The sequence below is a fragment of the Abramis brama genome (assembly GCF_963993115.1).
Source record: "Abramis brama genome assembly, chromosome: 16".
Lineage (NCBI taxonomy): Eukaryota > Metazoa > Chordata > Actinopteri > Cypriniformes > Leuciscidae > Abramis > Abramis brama.
This window is the reverse complement of record NC_139978.1, coordinates 17384160-17404395: the sequence shown is the minus strand read 5'-3', so window position 1 is coordinate 17404395 and position 20236 is coordinate 17384160. Positions and strand designations below refer to the sequence as shown.

Sequence of the window (20236 nt, the reverse complement as noted above, 5' to 3'; positions counted from 1 at the left end):
AGCTATCAAGTCTGTTAGCGAGCTAGCTGCATAACTATGGACTAGGATTAACTCCAAGGTAGCTAAATTGTGTATAGCAGACAAGGTTTTTTAAGATAATCGAGTAGCAATAATTCCTCCGTAAATAATCTAGCTCTACTGTTCATTGAAAACCATAGATATCACAAACCTCAAAACAACCTATCACACACTTTTGTTGTTGTTAGCAAAAGACGACAGCTGTTACTGTGCGTTCACACCGCCACCGGCGAGAGCGGTTACTGGTTAAAAGTGCCTGGAAGTCATTCATTTTCAATGAATTTTGCCGCTCTCGCCGGCGGCGGTGTGAACGTACAGCTAGCCTAACGTTAGCTTAGACTCATAACACAAACAGCTGACTCGCCGAACCAGCTGGTGGTGTTGATTGACGAAACTACAGGGTAACTTAAAGACACGATTAATTACATAATCATACACCCATTGTATTCAAACAAATGTTGAAATGACCTTTGATGGAATGATCACTGCACAGACGTGTATAATGTGACGGTTGCTTATCTCATCTGCGGTTAGTGCATCCAATCGCACAACAACTATCTGGCATGTTGTTTCCACCTCAAAACACCAACTTTTGTATAGTAAAACTGGCGACGTCCTGGCAAGATCATTGATTAGTTTACTGGGTTTCGTTGCTGGAGAACGACGTTCTTGCCCGCCAGCCAGTACTTGTGACGTCACGTGCAAAGTATGAATTGATCCTGTTTAAACACTCATTTGATAATCGTTTGATGAATAACTACTGTCATAACTAGAAAAAAATACACAATCTATATTTTAAGAGAAATTCCATTTACCACCTGCTTTCTGTGGACGCAGAAGCGTAGTTGTAATCACACCAGGCAGGTACAGCTGAGTTTTATGAATTAGAAGCATCTGTAATGAGCAGAATTTACATATAAACGAGACATTTGAGCTGAAAAGACACTTGGCCTCATTCACTAACCGTGCATACTCATAACTTTTTCATGAACAAATCATGATTCACCACTATCATTTGATAACATTTAACATATACAAAGAAATTTAGAAACTGGAGCCACACATAAAATCACATACTCTGGTTAAGATTAATTAAGATAAATGGTATTTCATCATATACATTAAAAGAGTTATAGTATGAGTTGTGAAGTTTCTCTTTATAAAAATGCACATAAGCATATGTACAACTGGGTAATGAGAGGTCTGTAGTCTGTGTTATCTAGCCTGTTTGAGCTGGTTTTGAGAACGGCAAACTTGGTATTTTTTAAGGAACTAGCTGCGCATACTTAACATAAACAGTTACTGGTTAAAAGCCATACTGATTTTAGCACATAAACTGTATTATGGGTTATTTGTGAATAAGACGCCATATTTTGAACTAAAAATGCCACAGATACAGTGGTGCTGTTTAGTGAATTCATCTCTGTGTACACACATTAATATAAACTACACACTTCATTACACAGACATGCTTGATCTAACTTACAGAAAGAAAAACAGCAGATTTATTTCATTTGCCTTAAACGACCCGTTTCAGTGTAATACACAAACCCAAATGTCAAATGAGGTTGTCCCACGGCAGGCATTAGCACTGAGAGAGATCAGCCTCCTCCCTCAGCCATGACTGATTTGGCAGTGTTGTTAAAAAAAGAGATTAAAAGAAGACATTTGTGTGTTACAGTCCGTCTGAGCTGCCAGTAGATAAAGGGACATTAAATCTTAGCCGAGTCTTCAGTGGGTCATCCCTAATGATGCCGTCACTGTTATTTATCAAGCTATTCTCAAATGTGCTGATGTGCTAATAGACAACATGTGTTTTATCTTTTCTCAGTCGCTCTTTTGAGAGCAGTTTATAATATATATATATTTTTACATAAAATGACATTGCCAGAGCTACAAGGGGCCTTGAAGTAAATCAAAGTTGGCACCATGATAACTGAAGGTGTTTTTCATTATTACATATGAAAAAGTGTTGAATAAATAGGCATGTTTATTTGTATCCCTGGTGATACATGTGATTGGCTCAATGTGGATGAAGAAAACAGGCTTTGTTAGACTTAAGTCATTACTTTAGACTGAAGTCTACTCCCTTTCTAAAAGCCTTTGGCACAGCTACACTGCTCTTTATTTATGGTGGCACGAAACAACCGGCCACAGTCCAACAGTTCTTATTTTAGTTCCTACGACATAATCTGAAAACTTCTATGCTGAGTTTTACAACAAGGTATTTTTAGCTCCAGTAACGTTTCAGGTTTTTTTCCCCCCCAAACATTTGTCTTTTCACACGTCATTCATATATAACAAAAACATATGGTGAGAGAGAGGGGAATTTGGCAACACTACTAAGAAGCTATATACTCTTTATAATATATATTTATAGTGTGTATATATATATATATATATTCATGTTTTTGAATGTGCTTATGCTCACCAATTTATATCTGAATTTATTTGATCAAAAATACAGTAAAATTGTGAAATATAATTACAATTTAAAATGAAATATATTCCTGTGATGCAAAGCTGAATTTTCAGCACCATTACTCTAGTCTTCAGTGTCACATGATCCTTCAGAAATCATTCTAATATACTGATTTACTGCTCAAGAAACATTCCTTTATTATTATCAATATTGAAAAATGTAAATACAGTTTTTTATGTTCAATTTAATGCATCCTTGCTGAATACAAGTATTAATTTCTTTCAAAAACAACAACAACAAAATGTTTGAGTGGTAATGTGTTTTCATCATTTCATGTTGTATAATTTAACAATGGGAAATAGTATATTTAAGCATTTACATTAACATTATTTAATAAATTATAAACCATATGTATTTATTAGTATGTACAGTATATTTGTGTTTCTCACCGCTTTTAACATCCTTTTAGCTTTTTGCAGATCATTAAAAATATCATGCAGTGTGACAAATTAGTTATTAAAAGTGTGAATGGGAACACTTTAGGGTAGGGTCCAATTCTCACTATTAACTAGATGCTTATTAGCATGCATATTACTAGGATATTGGCTGTTTATTAGTACTTATAAATCACATATTAATGCCTTATTCTGCATGACCATATTCTACATCCCTTAATCCAGTACCTAAACTTAACGACTACCTTACTAACTATTAATAAGCAGTAATTGGGAGTTTATTGAGGAAAAAGCCGTAGTTAATAGTGAGAATTGGACCCTGATCTAAAGTGTGACCTATTAGAAAATGTTGTTTAAAGTACTTTTAGATTAAAGGGATATTTCACTGCTGGAATTATGAATGGGTATTTAAATTGGGTCATTTATGTAGTAGAAATGTGAAATATTTAGAAGTTGGTGCCTTCTAGACTGATAAAAGCCAGAAAATTTATTTTTGGCTCGTGTGGATGAAAGACAACAACTCCCAGAATGCACTTGCTTTCGCTGCCCTACGAGGCCACTCCCAAGCCATGCCTTGTTACAGAGGTTACAGCGGTCAGTATCGGAAGAAATGATACAATAGGCTACTAGTTGACTCGAAACTGAAAAGACGTTGTTTTATCGTGAGATCCCACCCACTATGGGCGGGTTGAAAACATGCAGAACTAGCTCCTACTACTGGCTGTAGTCTCTAGCCTCTGGCCAAAAAAGCCTCCGGTGATGCAAAATGACGATTTTTGCGTCATCTGAGGTTTTTTTCCAGACACACAATACAGAAATCTCTCGTCTCAGGGGGACATGAGGGAGGGAAGCACGGTCATTCGAAAATACTACCGGGTTTCTACTGATACAAAGCTTAATGCTAATCGGTGAAGTATCCTTTTGGTATAACATGTCAGGGCACTGCTTGAAATGATGTTACTACTGAAATGTCCCTCTAAAACTGTTCATGCTTTTACTCAGGATGCCCTCTGGTCATTTGTGTGGTGTCTATGACCTTGTCACTCAACAGCTATGGAGAGGTTGGCAAGTAAGTTACCATAATAACACTGTGGGTCATCACATGGTCAACAGATGTCCAGTTTGAAGAGAAAAGATTACTTGTTTTATATAATTTGTCCGTTTTGTTTCATCTTTCTCCATAGTTGCTGGCTGTCTCTGAATAACGGGGCGATTTGGGCTTTTGTAGCCCCTGCTCTGTTTGTTATAATGGTAAGCAGCTGTTAATGAGGTTTGTTAAATGCACTACGGTAGGTGAGCATGAAAGGAACATTTGTAATGTTGTAATCTCTGCCATCCAGGTGAACATTGGCATTTTGGTAGCTGTGACCCGAATCATATCCAGAATCAGCGCTGAGAACTATAAGGTTCACGGAGATTCCAACTCTGTGAAGTGAGTTTATCTGCTATCCTGAATGTAATATCGGCTATCTTGCATTTGCTTTTTTCATACAGTATGTGTGTGTGTCTTTCTAGGCTGACGACCAAAGCAGTGGCGGTACTCTTGCCCATCCTGGGCATATCATGGATCTTCGGGGTTCTGGCAGTGAACGATCACTCCCTGCTTTTCCAGTACATGTTTGCAGTGTTTAACTCACTACAGGTCAGAAATCACTACTGTGTAACACAACAGCACTGCACTAAAGACCACAGGTCTTACTCAAACTGATTGATTTTCACTTCGATAAAAGCCTCCAAAGTCAACAGCGTGTTCGCCAAACAATGTCAGCTTTTAAAAATTATGAGACATAACAATGTTTGAAATGACTTTGGACCTGGACTGACTTGTAAGAACTTTTGCAGATGTGAATTGGAGCGCTTTCACAATATTTAATGTTATCTGTTGTTTTCCTTTTTTTCCTCAAAGGGGTTCTTCATATTCCTGTTTCACTGTCTGTTAAACTCTGAGGTAAGAGCGTGTTTGTGCAGCTGTGTTTGACGTCTGTGCTGTGTGTCAGGGGAAAATGCCTGATGTTCCCGCAGCGAACTGGTGTAAACGATGGAGTTTGTTTTATGGAGTTGAAGTGTGATCGCCATCTAGTGGTGATGATTTGAATGTGAATGCACATTTTAAGGCCAATTCGCACTGCATCGACACACGCCGACCACCGCGGACAGTCACCAGATTACAGTACGTCGGTTCTACGACCTGACAAGCGCCGATTTAGCATGTCCAATCGGCGAAAACAAGCTCCAACAGATGCCAACACTGATCCGACAAAACCCTTGTCGTCTGTTGGCGCAGTGTGAATTGGTCTTTCTTTAGAGACACTTTTAAACTCAATCACAATATCTTTTTGATATATAAACCAAGTGTCAAGCATGGTATTTGTTAACATATGTCATGTCTTATTACTGCTCTACAGGTCAGGGCTGCTTTCAAACACAAAACCAAAGTGTGGACTTTAACCAGCAGCTCAATCCGCAACATCAACGTCAAACCTTTCAACTCAGACATTGTGAGTAATTCCAGTTCTTCTCATTTTTACATTTGTATTGTTCATAACCAGTGAAAAATAAGAAAGTACACTTTAACATGCTTTAACATTCAGTAAAGAGCACTTCTTACGGAAATAATATAGTTTAAAAGAATATACTCAAGTGTGCACTTAATTAAATGTTTTCACCATGTTTACAATTAAATGAAAATTAATTATAGTTTAAATATATTATGCAGTTAGTTGAATTTAACAGGGCTTTTTCGCCCACTTCAGTCCTATGTTCATGTGCATTTTTGTAATTTTATAATTACTTTTATTGTCTTTAAAATATGGTAAAGTGTACTGCTCAATGTAAAGACAAGTGTTTATGGTATATATGTATGGTATATACTTTTAAATAAATATACTTTTATGTCATTCCTATTTAAACTTGTATGCCATGTATACAAATATATTTGAAATTGCACATTTGTTATGAAGTTGCAATTCAGAACATTAAAAAAATTAACTTTAAATGTAATATTGAATAAAACTAGTTAAAATTATAATTAAGTACTTTGCATGTGCTTTAGTGTGTTAGCCAACACATCAAAATAAGCGTACTTCTTTAAAGCACAACAAAAGATTGTTAAAACAATGATTTAAAATGTACTTGCCTTTAAAATGTAAAACCTTTAATTTGACATTATTACAAAGTGCACTTTAAAAAAAAGTGTTAATACCACCATGAAAGTGTACTCTCTTTAAGCACACTTAAGTGGCCTTTTATTTTGTTAATATTATATTATCTGCAAATACGTTTTGACAAAAATATATACTTTTAAGATTTGAAGTACATTACAGGTGCGCATCCAGTACAATTAAGCGCAGTTCTTCCTCACAACGGTATTAGAAAAAAACTTTTTTTCTTTGGCAGATGAACGGCAACAAGGGAGGTGTGACTCCCACAAAGATGAACACGTGGGACAAAAGCACCAACTCAGCCAACCGCATAGATTTGTCAGCAGTATAATGGCTTCCGATGAGGACGACAGAGTAGCAATTCCTGTAGAAGATGCGCCGATCTATGTCGCATTTTAAACGGACTTCAATGGTGAAATGGCTACAAACACTTGCAGCTAATTGTAGAATAGTTAACTCACACAACACAAAGTTATCTGATGTCATTTGCTCCTGCTGATGATCTCTATTACAAACATTGGATGAAGACACAAGGCCTGTTGTTGGGACGCATATGACTTTTTCATCATCTGCTAATAATGTGGCCTGCTGAGGACTCTCGAATTCATGAAAATATACTAACTCTCACAAACAGGAGACTCTCCTGCTTGCTCTGCTTGTTTGGATAATAGATCTGTGCTACACTTGGACCACTGTCTGGCCGTCCTTCAAAGAGAGGAATCATGTACAGGTCTGGAGTGTCTCAACTTTAGCCAGAAAGATTCTTTGCAACAGTCCTAAGTGAAGTACGTAGCAGCTTCTATTCATTCCTGTCCATCTGGCACTAAAGGTCCTGCTATTGCTTTGACAGTTCTTCAAAAATGCTTGCTCGTTTTTTTGAAACTATGGCTCCATTTCTCAAAACTCTACACACAAGATGCAAAACATCACACATATCCTGCAAAAGCAAACACTTCATTCAAAACTTTATTAACTCTTCTAAAAATGCTATTTTTGTGTAGTAACTCTACACACAAACATAATACGCCAAACTACACACAGATGTGAAAAATGTAAAACACTACTTGTGCCTTTAGCTTGTTCAGAGTGCACATACAGTAGCACTCGCATGTACATATGGAGAAATACACTGTATATACAGTATGTATGCACAACTGATTCATTTTACACAGTTATGGAACTGAATCAATACTTAAGTGACTTAAGCTGAATAATGACACTATTGTTAGAACTGATTTACAGCAGATTTTGAATTTGTTACTATTGTGAAGCTGCAGTGAAACAATCTAGCTATATTGTAGTTTGTATGCATATTCAGTATATATATATATATATATCCATTTATATACACTTAATATGCATAAAAGCCAAGTCAGAAAGTCAACTTTATTCAGTAAATGAATATGGCAATTAAATGGCAGTGTTTTCTAAATGAAAGAAAAGTTTTAGTTTTGAATGATGTGTGTAATGTAGAGAACTGTGTTTAGAGTTTTGCAAATTGTATGTTTTACAATAGCAAACTGAGTTTAAAGCACGTAATTGCTTGTAGTTTTGCGGACTTGGTTTGAAGATTCGGTACACGAGCAAATGGTTTCACTGAGTGGGCCTCAAGTACCACTTTTAGTGTCTAAGCAATTTTAAAAAACTGTAATTAGACCTGAAAGAGAAATACAATACTGGCGAAAATCTCTGTACTGAGAAATACAATACTGGCGAATCAATGAAGAAAATTGACTGAGCTTATTTATTTTCTTCATGTCCTCTGTGTTTTAATTTTAAGGAATGTTACTTTTTTATAATAGGGAAAGGTCATGTGATAACAGGGTTGTATGTAAACTTTGGGACACAGATAAATATAATGTTTTGGTGATTAACATGAATGCTTAAATTTAGTTAATAAATACTAATTATTAATGCAAATTAATATTAAAACTCATACATTCAGTTGTTTACTCAAATGAATTGAACATTGTTATATGATTTAAATAGTATGATTAAAACAGTATCTGAACACCTAATAGTACCCTGTTTTAGGAAAGTGCCACATAGTTCTGTCATTTCATGATATTTACCAGTATGCATCAGTTCAGGTGGACACTTTTGTGATGTAAATAACACAGAGCTCATGTTAAATGCCCTAAAGCCAGTGTGTGACACACACACACACAGCCATACAGTGTCTGTAATTGTTTCATTGGTACCAAGACAGGTCAGTGTATTTTTAACATGTGACCATATATCTTTTAAATTATTGTCGTCGGCATGTTCCAACAAGACTTTGATACTGCTTGAAAGATGATCTTATTCAGTATCATAACTGTTATTTTTCTCAACGTTATAGCTTAATCAGCTATTGTTTGTAGTTTATGAGTGGATGTCTGAGTATTCATGATCTTGGTACATTAAGGTACTTTATTTCAGCTAGACAGTTTCTCCTAACTGAACATTTAAACACCAAGTGCACTTCTTATCTGATTGTTATTTAATATTTGAAAATAATTGTGTTTATGCAGTGTCTCTCAATTAGGGGACATTCACTATTTTTGTATCTATAACACATTTATGTAATGTTTTTCTCATATGAAAATGCTGGAACCATTGAGTGAAAGTACACCATATATGACTGGACTTTTACATCTTCACTACACATGCTTCTGAAGTATTAAATAGCACCGGTATGATCTAAGCACACACACACACACACACGAATGACCATATCAGTGTTTAACAGAGGAAGTGCCAACAAATTCCATAAAAAAAAAAAAAAAAAAAAAAAATCTTAAATGTTTATAATGTGAGAAATCTTTCTGTGAAGTTTTTATTCGATTTATTCTGTTTCCTTGATTTATTCTGTTCTAATGCAAATGGATTTTCACTGTTTTCTTTTGAAAAATAAAGAGTATGCCAAATAAAAACTTTTATTTAAGTCTAATAACTGTAGCCGACTGTGATGTGACAGAAGTGAGTTGTACATATTTGTAAGTCCTATATTCCTACATATCTCTTTTATAAGAGTGTCTTTTGGTTCTGAATATAAATCGTCTAAAGTCTAGACATAATCTATAGACTTTTTCTGCATTTTCTCTGATTCATTTTCAGGGGTAAATCTTATTCACTATGAGGACGGTGATGTGTGATAGATATTCATGAGCTTATTACTTTGTTTTCTGTTTCTTTTATATGGTACAGAGTCCTTCATTAGGGTTTACTGTGGAGAAGGATTATCTGTGAACAGTAACATGCATTGAAACCTTATACCCACGTTGACAAATCTGAATGAGGTTAAAAAAAAAAAAAAAAACGTTTTGATTGTCTTTGACATCCATTACATTTTTAATGAAGGTCATTATGTTTGTAAAATGCCCTGTATATCTCTGTTCTGAATAAAATTGACTCTTTAGTATTGACATTATGCATTTTTGAATTTGAATTTACCATTTATGTCTTGTTGGTGCCATTACGGTGCTAATTTTCACACTGTGCCCTTCCACGTCCATGATGACACCTGGGTAGCCTTCATTGTCATAATTGACAACGCACCACTCTCCAATGTGCTTTGACTCAATCATTTCTGGTCTCATTTGGATACCTTGTGCCTTTCTACATGCTTTGGCCTTATCAGATGAAAGTGGAACATCAGTGAGAGTGACCTCCTACGGTCCAAAACACCATCCTCCTTTTTACACAGGCATGACATTTCTCTGTACATCATCTGTACATGTCCAGGTGTCAAACTGACTGCTTGATGGATTCTCATGGTTCCTTTTACAGCAGCAATTGCAGGTACCTACAGTGAGATTTAAAATAAATACGTAAAATTACTTTTAACCACAACATGTGCAAAAAAGCATCAGTCCAGGGACTTGAATTTGATTGGCTCTTGTTCGCACCGTAGGAACTAGGAACGATTTTAGTTCTAGGACCTCCTTTTGGGGGAACTAAATTAGCTCCTACTTCAGAGTAGGGTCTAAGCCAGCACTATAGGCCGCTTCAGAGTTCCTACTGCCGGTGCGAATGCAACCAGAAAAATGGTCCAGGGGGAAATGAGTTCTGTAGGAAGTTAGGAACCACCCTGCTGGCTTTAGCTGAATTTCTAGAGCTATGCGGTGCAAAAGCCCCTTATGGAGTTTGTTGGATTATGGACTGTAACTTTAACTGACTATTACCTCAGGCTTTGATTCAGTATCCATCTCTGGGACAAAGAACAGCTTGACAGATGTGTTCAGGCTTCACAACTTGTCATATAAGCTCTGGGCATGAGGGATGTCTCCTCCTTGGGCCACAAGGACCTCTTGAGGGCCCCACCCACACCGTCTGGTGCACCCTTCCCATGGCTCGCCTGAAAAAAATGCCATCTTATTCCCTTGAAGCCATACTTGTAGGGTTCCGTTGAGAGAAAGAAGAAATTGCGGTATTGCGTTGCTGGCCCGTCGCTAAAAAAATGAATTATGCTGACTTGAGGGTGTCTTTCTCTCACTACCTTTAAAATTGGATGAAGGTGGGCCCAGATGGCTACAGGGTCATGTCTTCTGGAGGGTGATATGGAGCAGAAGGTGTGAGCCTCCAAAATTCACAGACTGGATTTCTGCACTGTACTTGCATGTGTAATTTTCACTAAAGTCCACATGTAGGAGGCACTCATTGTACTTCAGGTTCCTCCTGAGCTCTCTGTAGACTTCAAACTGCCATTTGATGTTGAAAACATGGCGTCTAAAATGGAAATGCCTCTCTTGGAATTGGGTGTTTGGGTCTTCCTCTGTTGTTGTTATTTCTCTTTTTACTGTTATTGTTGACGTTTTCTCATCCTTCATGATCTTTTCTGTCATCCACTGAGATAAACAAACGTTCTCTTGCCCAGGAGTTTTCAGCATTGACCGACAAGTGTGGAGGCACTTCTTGCACTCTCCATAAGCACATGCCTGGGCTTTGGGGTTGCACATGGTTGCTTCAGACATTTCTTCAATATTTCTTGGAGACAGCAATCCATGGTTCTGCAAGGCATTGGCCATAAATTGCAAGTTCTCGTGTTTTTTGCACAGACGTGTCACGGTCAGAGGAAGAGGGCAGAAGGAGGTGTATGATATCTGGCCCAGGTTGTTAGAGAGAAACTTCATATGCAAGTTCCTCATTGTGTCAGTAAGTAACCTCTTCTGCATCTTTGTCTTCAGCCGAGTGACTGTTTGTTTGCGGCCAGTCGTCATTCGACTGACATTATCTCTAAGAAAAAAGGATGTAAGTTTACATGTCCACTCATGTATAGAATCTACTGTTATAATATATATGTGTTATAACTGTTTATGAAAAAAAAATCAAAATGTGGCAAAAACTGCACATGTCCTCCCTGTCATGGAAGGCTTGGTGACAGGGTGGACATTTTTGGCTAAAGTTAGCATTTAATGAACACATGGTGTACCTGCATTTAGCAAAGTGATTCACTGTTAAAGCTGACTGTGCACTGTTTAAAATATGTATTTTGAATTTCTGAAAAGTTTTTATATTAATTAATAAATGACAGGGTGGACATGTTAAGCTTGACAACACGCAACTACAAACACAATATGATGAAAATTAGGAAATATAAGTGTAGATACTTACTGTGTGTGCAGCAGATGTTTTAACCTCCACTGAAGAAACATCAAATGGGGGAGGGGATGTCACTGAGTACATCAGTTAGGTTCTTAAAGGGGCGTTTACCCCATAATAACAGGGTGGACAGCAATTTCAGGGACACATGCATGCAAAATGCTTAATATTATTATTAAAATAAAATATAAATAATCAAAATGACTTGTTTTATTAAATAAACTGTTGAGGACAATAAGTCCATTCAAAATGTATTTTAATTTTATGTAATTTAACCACTTTTTACACTCAATGAAGTTAGCTGAGCAGCGTGTGCCATGCCAAAATCACATACATAGGCTACAATCAAAGAAAATGGCATAAAATCAGAAAAACACATTTCAAGAGACTTATCATTGCACTTGTATGTGTGTAAATGTTTGGCCATTTATAATGAAACCTCCGAATTTCATTATTTTGCATTATGTTCATGCAGGGCTGCCAACTCTCACGCATTGAGCGTGAGACTCACGCAATTGACCTATGGCTAAGCCACGCCCCCAAACGCGATGAGCCAATCACAGTGCGCATAGCTAACCCAATACACTCGGACATTCTCTGCTTCCACGTCCATTGAAATGCATTGCAGTTTTCATTCGTTTTTATCTGTTTTTTCTTGTCATTTTAAGTTTAAAATGGTCAAACGGTGTGCATGGGGTACATTCAACTCCAACACTAGGTATCCTGAGAGGCTGGGCGACGGTGTGTATTTTTTACCCTTTCCCAAGCCACATCTCAACCGAGATAAGTGTCTGCTCTGGATTAATTTATGCGGTAACTTAGACCACAACACCAACTAAACGTGGATAAATTAAACAAGGATGTCTACATCTGTTCTAAGATAAGTCAACAACGTATTTGAACGTTATCTTTAACATCTCTAAAGTAACGTTAGCCTAGCTTCTAGCTGCGTTGCAGTTTGACAAGAGTACAGTTTGACAAAAGCACAATGTTGTGTTTTACACAAATATAAGTAGGCTAGCTGCTAAACACTTTGCAGTTTTAATGATGTCCTGTATGAACAAAATGGAGTATGTTTTTATGTTTCCACAGTTCGATCGCGATCGCGCCCGCGCCTCTCTCTCTCTGACACACACACACACACACATTCCAGCATTGCAATCTTGACATTGCAGCCTGTTCATTATGCTGCGTTCACACCAAACGCGAATAGAGCGTCAAATTCGCGCGTATAAAGCGAGCGTTTGAAGCGAAATAGCACCAAACTATAACGTTTACACACTGACCTGTAACATTATCTTTGTCTGGAGCTGAAGCTTTTCATCGACCTTCTCAAAATAAAATGATTAATATGACCCTCCAATGCATAGTTAAGGCCCTTTTGGTGACTTTGAGATGATATATAATATTTCTGTCTCCAAAAATCATCAATTGCCTCCTGTGAAATGTCTCTTAACTGCCATAGCGCCTGTTACCAAATGTTGACTGCATGTTTGTCCGAGTGAGTGAAGGGGGCGTGGCTTAGCCATAGGTCAATTGACACTTTTCACACGCTCTCACGCCACACATCCATTTTCTCACGCACAGAAAAATTGCGGAGCAAAGAGGTACCTACTTTTAATATTAAACTAATTCTCAGCTCTTAGATTTCGTCAATTTTATTACGAAATTCAGACAAAAATACGTTTGGCGCTTGTAAATGTGACGTGACAGATCGCTGAGCGCCTCAGTTCAAGTGCACGTGAACCGATCATCTGTTACTTTTTTATTTAAAGATGCAGTACAACTTACCGAAAGTATACATAATATCGACCAATTACTGTTTTTCAACCACGGAAAGAGGTCAATATAACAGCAGGAGAACAATTATGTCACATAACGTTACATTTACCTCAGGAAAGCCATTTAATGACCATATCATGTTAACTGAATAGAAAAAATAGCTAGAAGAGATTTTGCTGAGCACTATATTACATATTTATTATATTTTTACTTATGTCATTAAATAATTGTTATTATAACAAAAACTGCATTATATTTAATTTAATTTATTTTTAACCTTTAATAATACCAGCAGATTGGGCCCTCTATGTTTACAGCATTAGGTGAGATTATTTTTTTAAATAAAATTTAAAATAAACATGTATCCAAATTAGTCAATATTGAATCAAAATCGGAATCAAATCACAAGAATGGAATTGAAATCTTGAAATTTTTGTCAAGCAATAATAAAAACTGTATCCTACCAGTCATTGTACAATGTAAACATTGTAACATGTTGTCACTAAACTTCATAAAATTCTATTTAACGTTTTTGTCAAAGACTACAACACGGATAAACATTTGTATTGCTTGTTTCCGCTTCTTCTTCACCTGTGGTTTGATGTGGAGATTATGTACTCTTTCGGGAGATGCGTAATAGCGCCCCCTACCGTATAACTTATATATATAATTATTATTATTTTATTTTTATTTTTACAGTTGTGCTGCTTAAGGTCAAGGTTGTGGAAACCGTGATACTTTTTTCAGGATTCTTCGAGGAATTCAAAATAACTGATTTTTTTAATTATTTTTTTTATGTTTTTACTGTCATTTTGATCAATTGGCTGGACAGAATTACATTATCCTACGTTTTATTTGAATTATTTATTTGTGTTTGTATTTCAATGCTTGAAAGAACCGTTTTATTGTTTTTTTGCCAAGACAGGACTGGAGAGAATGACGTTTGTCCTGCAGGAAGTGTCATCATCATGGCTCATGTCAGAGTGATGATACCCCTCCTCACACATTTAAAACCTCTTACACGCTCGATGGCTCATAGATTTGGCAGATTACAGCGTGACTGGGTGGAGTACAGTTGAGTTGAGATACAAAGCAGATTCATTGACTATACGTTCATTGCAAATGACTGATGAAGGTCCCAGGCGGCTTTTTCAAATGTAAAGGAGTGCTGCTTATCAGCTACACGTGTTTTATGTGCGGAAAGGGAGCAGAATACGAATTAGAAAACTTCTAATATCATATGTCATTGGGTTTGGGGTGGACCGTGGATGTGTTTATATGCCAAACGTTCAATTTAATATTATGAATGATATAATAACCCAGAAGAGTGCTCAGATAATGCTCTTATTCATTCAGGACAATGAATAGGGTGATGCAAACCAGTACGACATCCAAAAAACAGACAATGACCAGCAGCTATAACCAATAGTGAAATACAACATGGAAACGGATCTTTGGGAATTCTGCCTCTTTTTAATGAACAACTTATGGACTACATTTACGGTTAAAGGGGAAAAAAATGCTATCAATCCTCCTTCCAGTCAAAGCCTATCAGGTAGAGCAAAAACTACATTTCTAACTGTCTGACCTGTCATTTTGTAATAAGTAGTCCCCGTTAAAGAGGCTTTACATTTGACATAGCCTAATACTTTTTTCATAAATCAATCATCTTTCATTGGCTAGTAGGCTACATGTTCCATCTATCAATTTTTTTTACAATCTATGATTTGCTCTCAGAGTTTGAGCGTTGCAATAATATAATTTTACCACACGATGGCAATGTTGTCTAAATGTGAAAGAAGAAAACGGTATATTTGTCTTGACTCGCGCTTCATAACAGGCAGTCGTGCTTTTTATGTTATTATATGATTTAATTATCTTGTATCACTTAGAGGGCAGCGTGATAATGTTAAAGTTATATAATAATATTATTACTTTATCATGATCTGTGGTGTTAATGTGTAACTTTCTTAGTTGTTTTGGTGCATTTATTGAATCATCCTTAAGATTTGCAAACCAGTGCATTTCTCAAAACAATCCATTAAAACAGCACCACACAATGGATTACTTGCAAAAAGCATGTAACTTTCTCAAAATCCTTTGTTCATCTCTCAAAAGTAATTATGTCAATGAACATATCAGTGGCATCAGAATGACAAGTCCTTGTGTCACTGTTCACAAACAAGTCAAAATAGTCATGTTGTCAATATAGCAGTGTACCCTGTCAGTATTTTCAGATGGCTATGATTTTGATGATAATTATTGAAAATGCACAATACTGCACTTTATCTGTATGGCATATATACATTTCAACAGTACTTATTTATACATTAGGCCTACTCTAAGTGGAATATTGATTTCAAGAGACTAGACAGGATTCAGTTACACTTTTACTGTTGGTCTATCAACAAATTGTTCAATATAGCATTACGGTAAGTATACAATGTTACAGTATAGTGAACATTGTCTGATTACATGTTCTACAAACGTTTGAATGATTGAGGACACGGATGTTCTCCGAACATTGGGCTGCAACTTTCGACCCGCCTCGGCCTATAAGGTCATGATTGAGAACATGGTCCACAATAGTGGCCCTTATTTCATCAGAAACATCTCTACAATCTTGGCCTCTACCTCTTCCACTCTTCTGCCTCCGTACCCTTCCTCCACTTCCTTACTCCTCTTCTTCTTCAAGACTGTTGACCCTGTTTGTTTCCTTGTTGTTCTTCCATTGTCAGAATTTGTAACTCTGTGTTGTGCTCTGTCTGTATACGCTTGCCAAATGAAGCTTCATGACATGCACCTCTGAGCTATTTTAGAGAACTGGTTGATCATTGGTTGATCTTGTCCTTTACATTTCCCTTACATTTACATTAGTGAAATTCAAAATTCACCTCCGCAATTAGTCAATAAGGACACATTTACAACAACAAAAAAATGGTCTAATATAATGTATAGAAAATATGCAGTTTATGACAACTAGTTCCACCATTCTGCATTTAATGACTTTTGCAAGGAACTAAAACCTAGATGTTTTGAGGTGGGGAGATTCTAGGATTTCAATATTAGGGGGGCTCAGCCCCCGGGAGCATGTCTATGTTCCCACAGCCCTATGTTCCCACAGCCCTAACCCTAACCCTAACATACCTAAACCTACCCCTCACAGGAGGGAGACTTGTCTGGGATGATTGGGGCCAGTGGTGTAGCATAGTCTACGACGTGATACGCAGGTATACGCCGTATACCCACTAGAAAAGGCCAAGGATTTCCGTATACCCACTTAAAAAATCGTGAGGATACGTAACAACTTCGTTTTGTGTCAGAACTTTCACACTTTCATTCATAAATTCACTCCGTCAGTGTTTGCGAAGCGACACCGAATCGCGGAATCCAGTCACAAATGGAGCTTGCTAAGCAGAACGTCATCACGGAATTTGGCTATTTTTTAATGAATAAATCAAAAGTAGGGATATGATATGGACTAGTGTCTGTGAATATTAAAGTTAAAAGAGACTGCAATTGTTCTACGCGTCTCTGGGAATGAGCGCTCAATGTGTGCTCCACTACGCACACACACACTGAAGCACGCGTGACTCACGCGGCTCGTGGTGTTTTCAGCGTTTCACTGTATTGAGACATGATGTAGGATAGGATACACATGTGCACTTTCATCGCAGAGCTGCTATGAGAGTCAATGCACGAGAATTTCACAATTTAATTTGACAAAACTATCGTCATTCATTCGTTTCATATAGCCTACACATAGAAACTGTAATGTCTTCAAAACAACCTGTCAAAGTTCGGTATAACTTGAAGAAATTATAACAGAAATATATTACTATTGCACAGTAGAGTACACAGTAAAAAACGTTGGGTTATTTGTGTAACCCAACCGTTGGTGTATGCATGTTGGGTCATTATGTTGGGTTTTATTAAAATTTGTTGGGTTATTTGTTTATGCCGTTGGGTTATTTTTAGTGATAACCTAACCGTTGGGTTAAAGTTCGCGCCGCTTCGATGGTTCAAATATTAACGGATCAGTCAGTGACAGACAGTCAACGGACATCAGCGACAGCCTGATTGTGAAAGGTAAGTAATTTGAGGTTTTATGATGTAGGCTGCTATATATATAACTTTTATGAAATAATGTGTACTGAAACGTTAAATATATCTTAGAACTATTTTTTATATTTATGTATATATACTTCAAGTAGGCCTAATAATAATAATAATAATAGTTTATTAAAACACACAGAAACTCAAATGTCTACAACCCACCAAAATAAAAGTTTGGTCTAACTCAAAGAAATTAGAAAGAAATTGCACAGTAAAATGAATTTTAAAATAATAATAATAATAATAATAAAATCTATTAAAACGTTATTTTAAGGGAATATCACACAAGTTTTCATACATGTTATAATTTAAACAGTAAACTTGCCAAAACAATAACACCTTTTTTTTTTTTTTTTTTTTTTTTAAACACCATTTCTAAAGGTAAATTTGTATTTGTGCCTATAATGTTTCATTATTATTATTATTTATTTTTTTTGAAAATTGTCAGCTGATAAAACCTGTGCTTCAGGGACCATATTCATATAACATCTAAGGCTAAATGTAAGTTAGCTCTTAACTGGCTAAATTAGATGGTGATTAACACTAAACAGTAGAAAATCAGTCCAGTCTCCCCAGCTGTAAATGTCATTGGCTGTTAAAGTCTTGTGTTGCTTATAATAAATTGACATGTTGATAACACCTAATACTTCATAATGCTCTCAATTTCATGTCGATGCATACTGTATGCATTAGTGAGTGTGGTGCTGCTTATGGGGTGACGCTCTGGGATGGGTGAGTATGAGGCGGTATATTACAGTATAGTCACTACAAAAAACTAGACTACACCACTGGATTGGGCTATCCCTGTACCAGCACAAGCACTAAAACCTACCCTTCATGGGGACATAGTTAAATGAGAGAACATAGGACTGTGGGAACATAGGGCTGTGGGAACATATGGTTGTGGGAACATAGGGCTGTGGGAACATAGGGCCTAATTTTCAAAATTTTCAGTAAAAAAAAATTATACATAGGGCTGACCCCCAGCCCCCAATGAGGTTGTGATTTAATTTTTTTTTTTAAATGCATACAGCTCTGGAAAAAAATAAGAGACCACTGCAAAATGATCAGTTTCTCTGGTTTTAATATTTATAGGTATGTATTTGAGTAAAATTATTATTATTATTCCAGAATCCAGTATTCCAGAAAGCAGGTTATGAGAAATTACCGCCATTTACTCCGATGAAAGTTACTTGAACGCACCTGCCATCGTAAACACAACTTCCCACCCAAACTTCCCAGGAGGACTTGAACGCACCATATAGGCCTACTCTGAGTTGGATGAACTTACTTCTGGACGCGTTTTTGGAACCAGCCTATCCTCGAGTAAGCAAGGTGTGGTTTAATCAACCGAGAGTTCAGGGTATGTTTTGCTTTCTGGAATACACCCCTGTTCCAGAGTGTCCATATTGTTTGGGTTTTTTACCCCTTAGTTTTCTCAGATTTTTCTAGAATTCTTAGTTTACTTTTAAAATTTAGTTTTCCCTTTATTTTGCCTTAGAAGTTTGCCTTTTCCTTTTCCTTTACTGGTTCCTTTAGTTTATTCCTAGCTTTAGTTATCTGTTTTTCTCTTTATTTGTTTACTACTTAGTAGTTTATATTGCAAAGCATTAGTTTCCGCCATCTGTCGTGTCTCATCTTTTGTTTGCTGTGTCTTTTGTTTATACAGTCCTGTCCTGCAAGCTGAGCTTCCATGGCTGCTCTCTCCCTGCCTAGCAGCAAGACCGGTGCAGTACCTGAGATACCTGAGTGTATAGCCTATAGCCTGTGGTGCATTGAGTTCTTGTCCGGCATCGCTACTATCCTCCGGTCTCGCGCTGCCCTGCCATTTCTGCTCACCAGCCTATCGTCAACTTGAGCTAGTCACAGTGGCAGCTCTCCCAGCTTGCCTGTTATTGTTCATGATTCCTTGCCCATTGTTTGGACTGTGTTCACCTCTTCCCTTGCCTCATTGTGTCTTGTCTGTTTGTTAATAATTCAGTCTAACTCATTCTGTGCTTGAGTCCTCTCTCATAGATCCCTGACTATATATTACGCTGACAACACAATCACCTTTTGAACACGGAGGAACATCACAGCCCTGAACAGCAGCAGCTACATCAGTACTGTACATACTTTTGTATTTATACAGTACATTTATTGTTGTAGAAATGTTACATGTAAACTGAATATTCTTGTCATGGAAGAGCAATAGGAAGATATTATGTGTTAGAGAAGACATAATAGAGTGTGTAAAAATGAACACGCAACAAGTACATGTAACACATTTCTGCACAAATACTGTATAAATACAAATGTTCGTGTTCTACAGTATTGACTTTTCACAGTCAGTTTTTATCTACTGTCTGAATCTGTGTTTAAAAAGCTCAGTGTGATCCACAAGAGCATTCAGCATTCAAAACTGACATCATCTTGTATAGAATATAATCAGTTAGCCAACAAAAAATTAGAAAAAAAAGACTGCTTTGAAAAATGTGCCAAAGTGATTGAGAAAAACTGTTTATAGTTATGCTATGTATTTGAGGGGTAAGACTATTCAACAGGGAACATATAAAATATTTTGATCAACATGACATAAGCAATTGATAATGTAGGAAACAGCGGACACTTGTAGGCTATAATCAATTGCATGAATGTGCCAAAGGATTTGCAATTTGTTCAAAAGAATGATAAATTGTTTTATGATGTGCACAAATGGC

General features: G+C 36.7%; 1 protein-coding gene and 1 long non-coding RNA gene across 2 annotated transcripts in view; both read left to right on the top strand.

Annotated features, from left to right (window-relative positions):
• The window catches only part of adgrd1 (adhesion G protein-coupled receptor D1), a 49824-nt gene extending 40359 nt beyond the window's left edge, over positions 1-9465 (top strand). The window contains exons 19-25 of the mRNA XM_084087821.1: positions 3898-3964; positions 4080-4146; positions 4236-4327; positions 4411-4537; positions 4802-4843; positions 5301-5393; positions 6292-9465. Coding sequence (XP_083943947.1) covers positions 3898-3964; positions 4080-4146; positions 4236-4327; positions 4411-4537; positions 4802-4843; positions 5301-5393; positions 6292-6387 — 584 coding nt within the window. The 3' untranslated portion in view covers positions 6388-9465. The remainder of the gene's footprint in view (positions 1-3897; positions 3965-4079; positions 4147-4235; positions 4328-4410; positions 4538-4801; positions 4844-5300; positions 5394-6291) is intronic.
• A 7999-nt stretch (positions 9466-17464) lies between these two features.
• Positions 17465-19974, top strand: LOC311066008. Its single transcript, XR_014603004.1, has 3 exons — positions 17465-17510; positions 18669-18900; positions 19207-19974. It is a non-coding gene; the product is annotated as an uncharacterized lncRNA (long non-coding RNA).
• Positions 19975-20236: the final 262 nt, after the last annotated feature.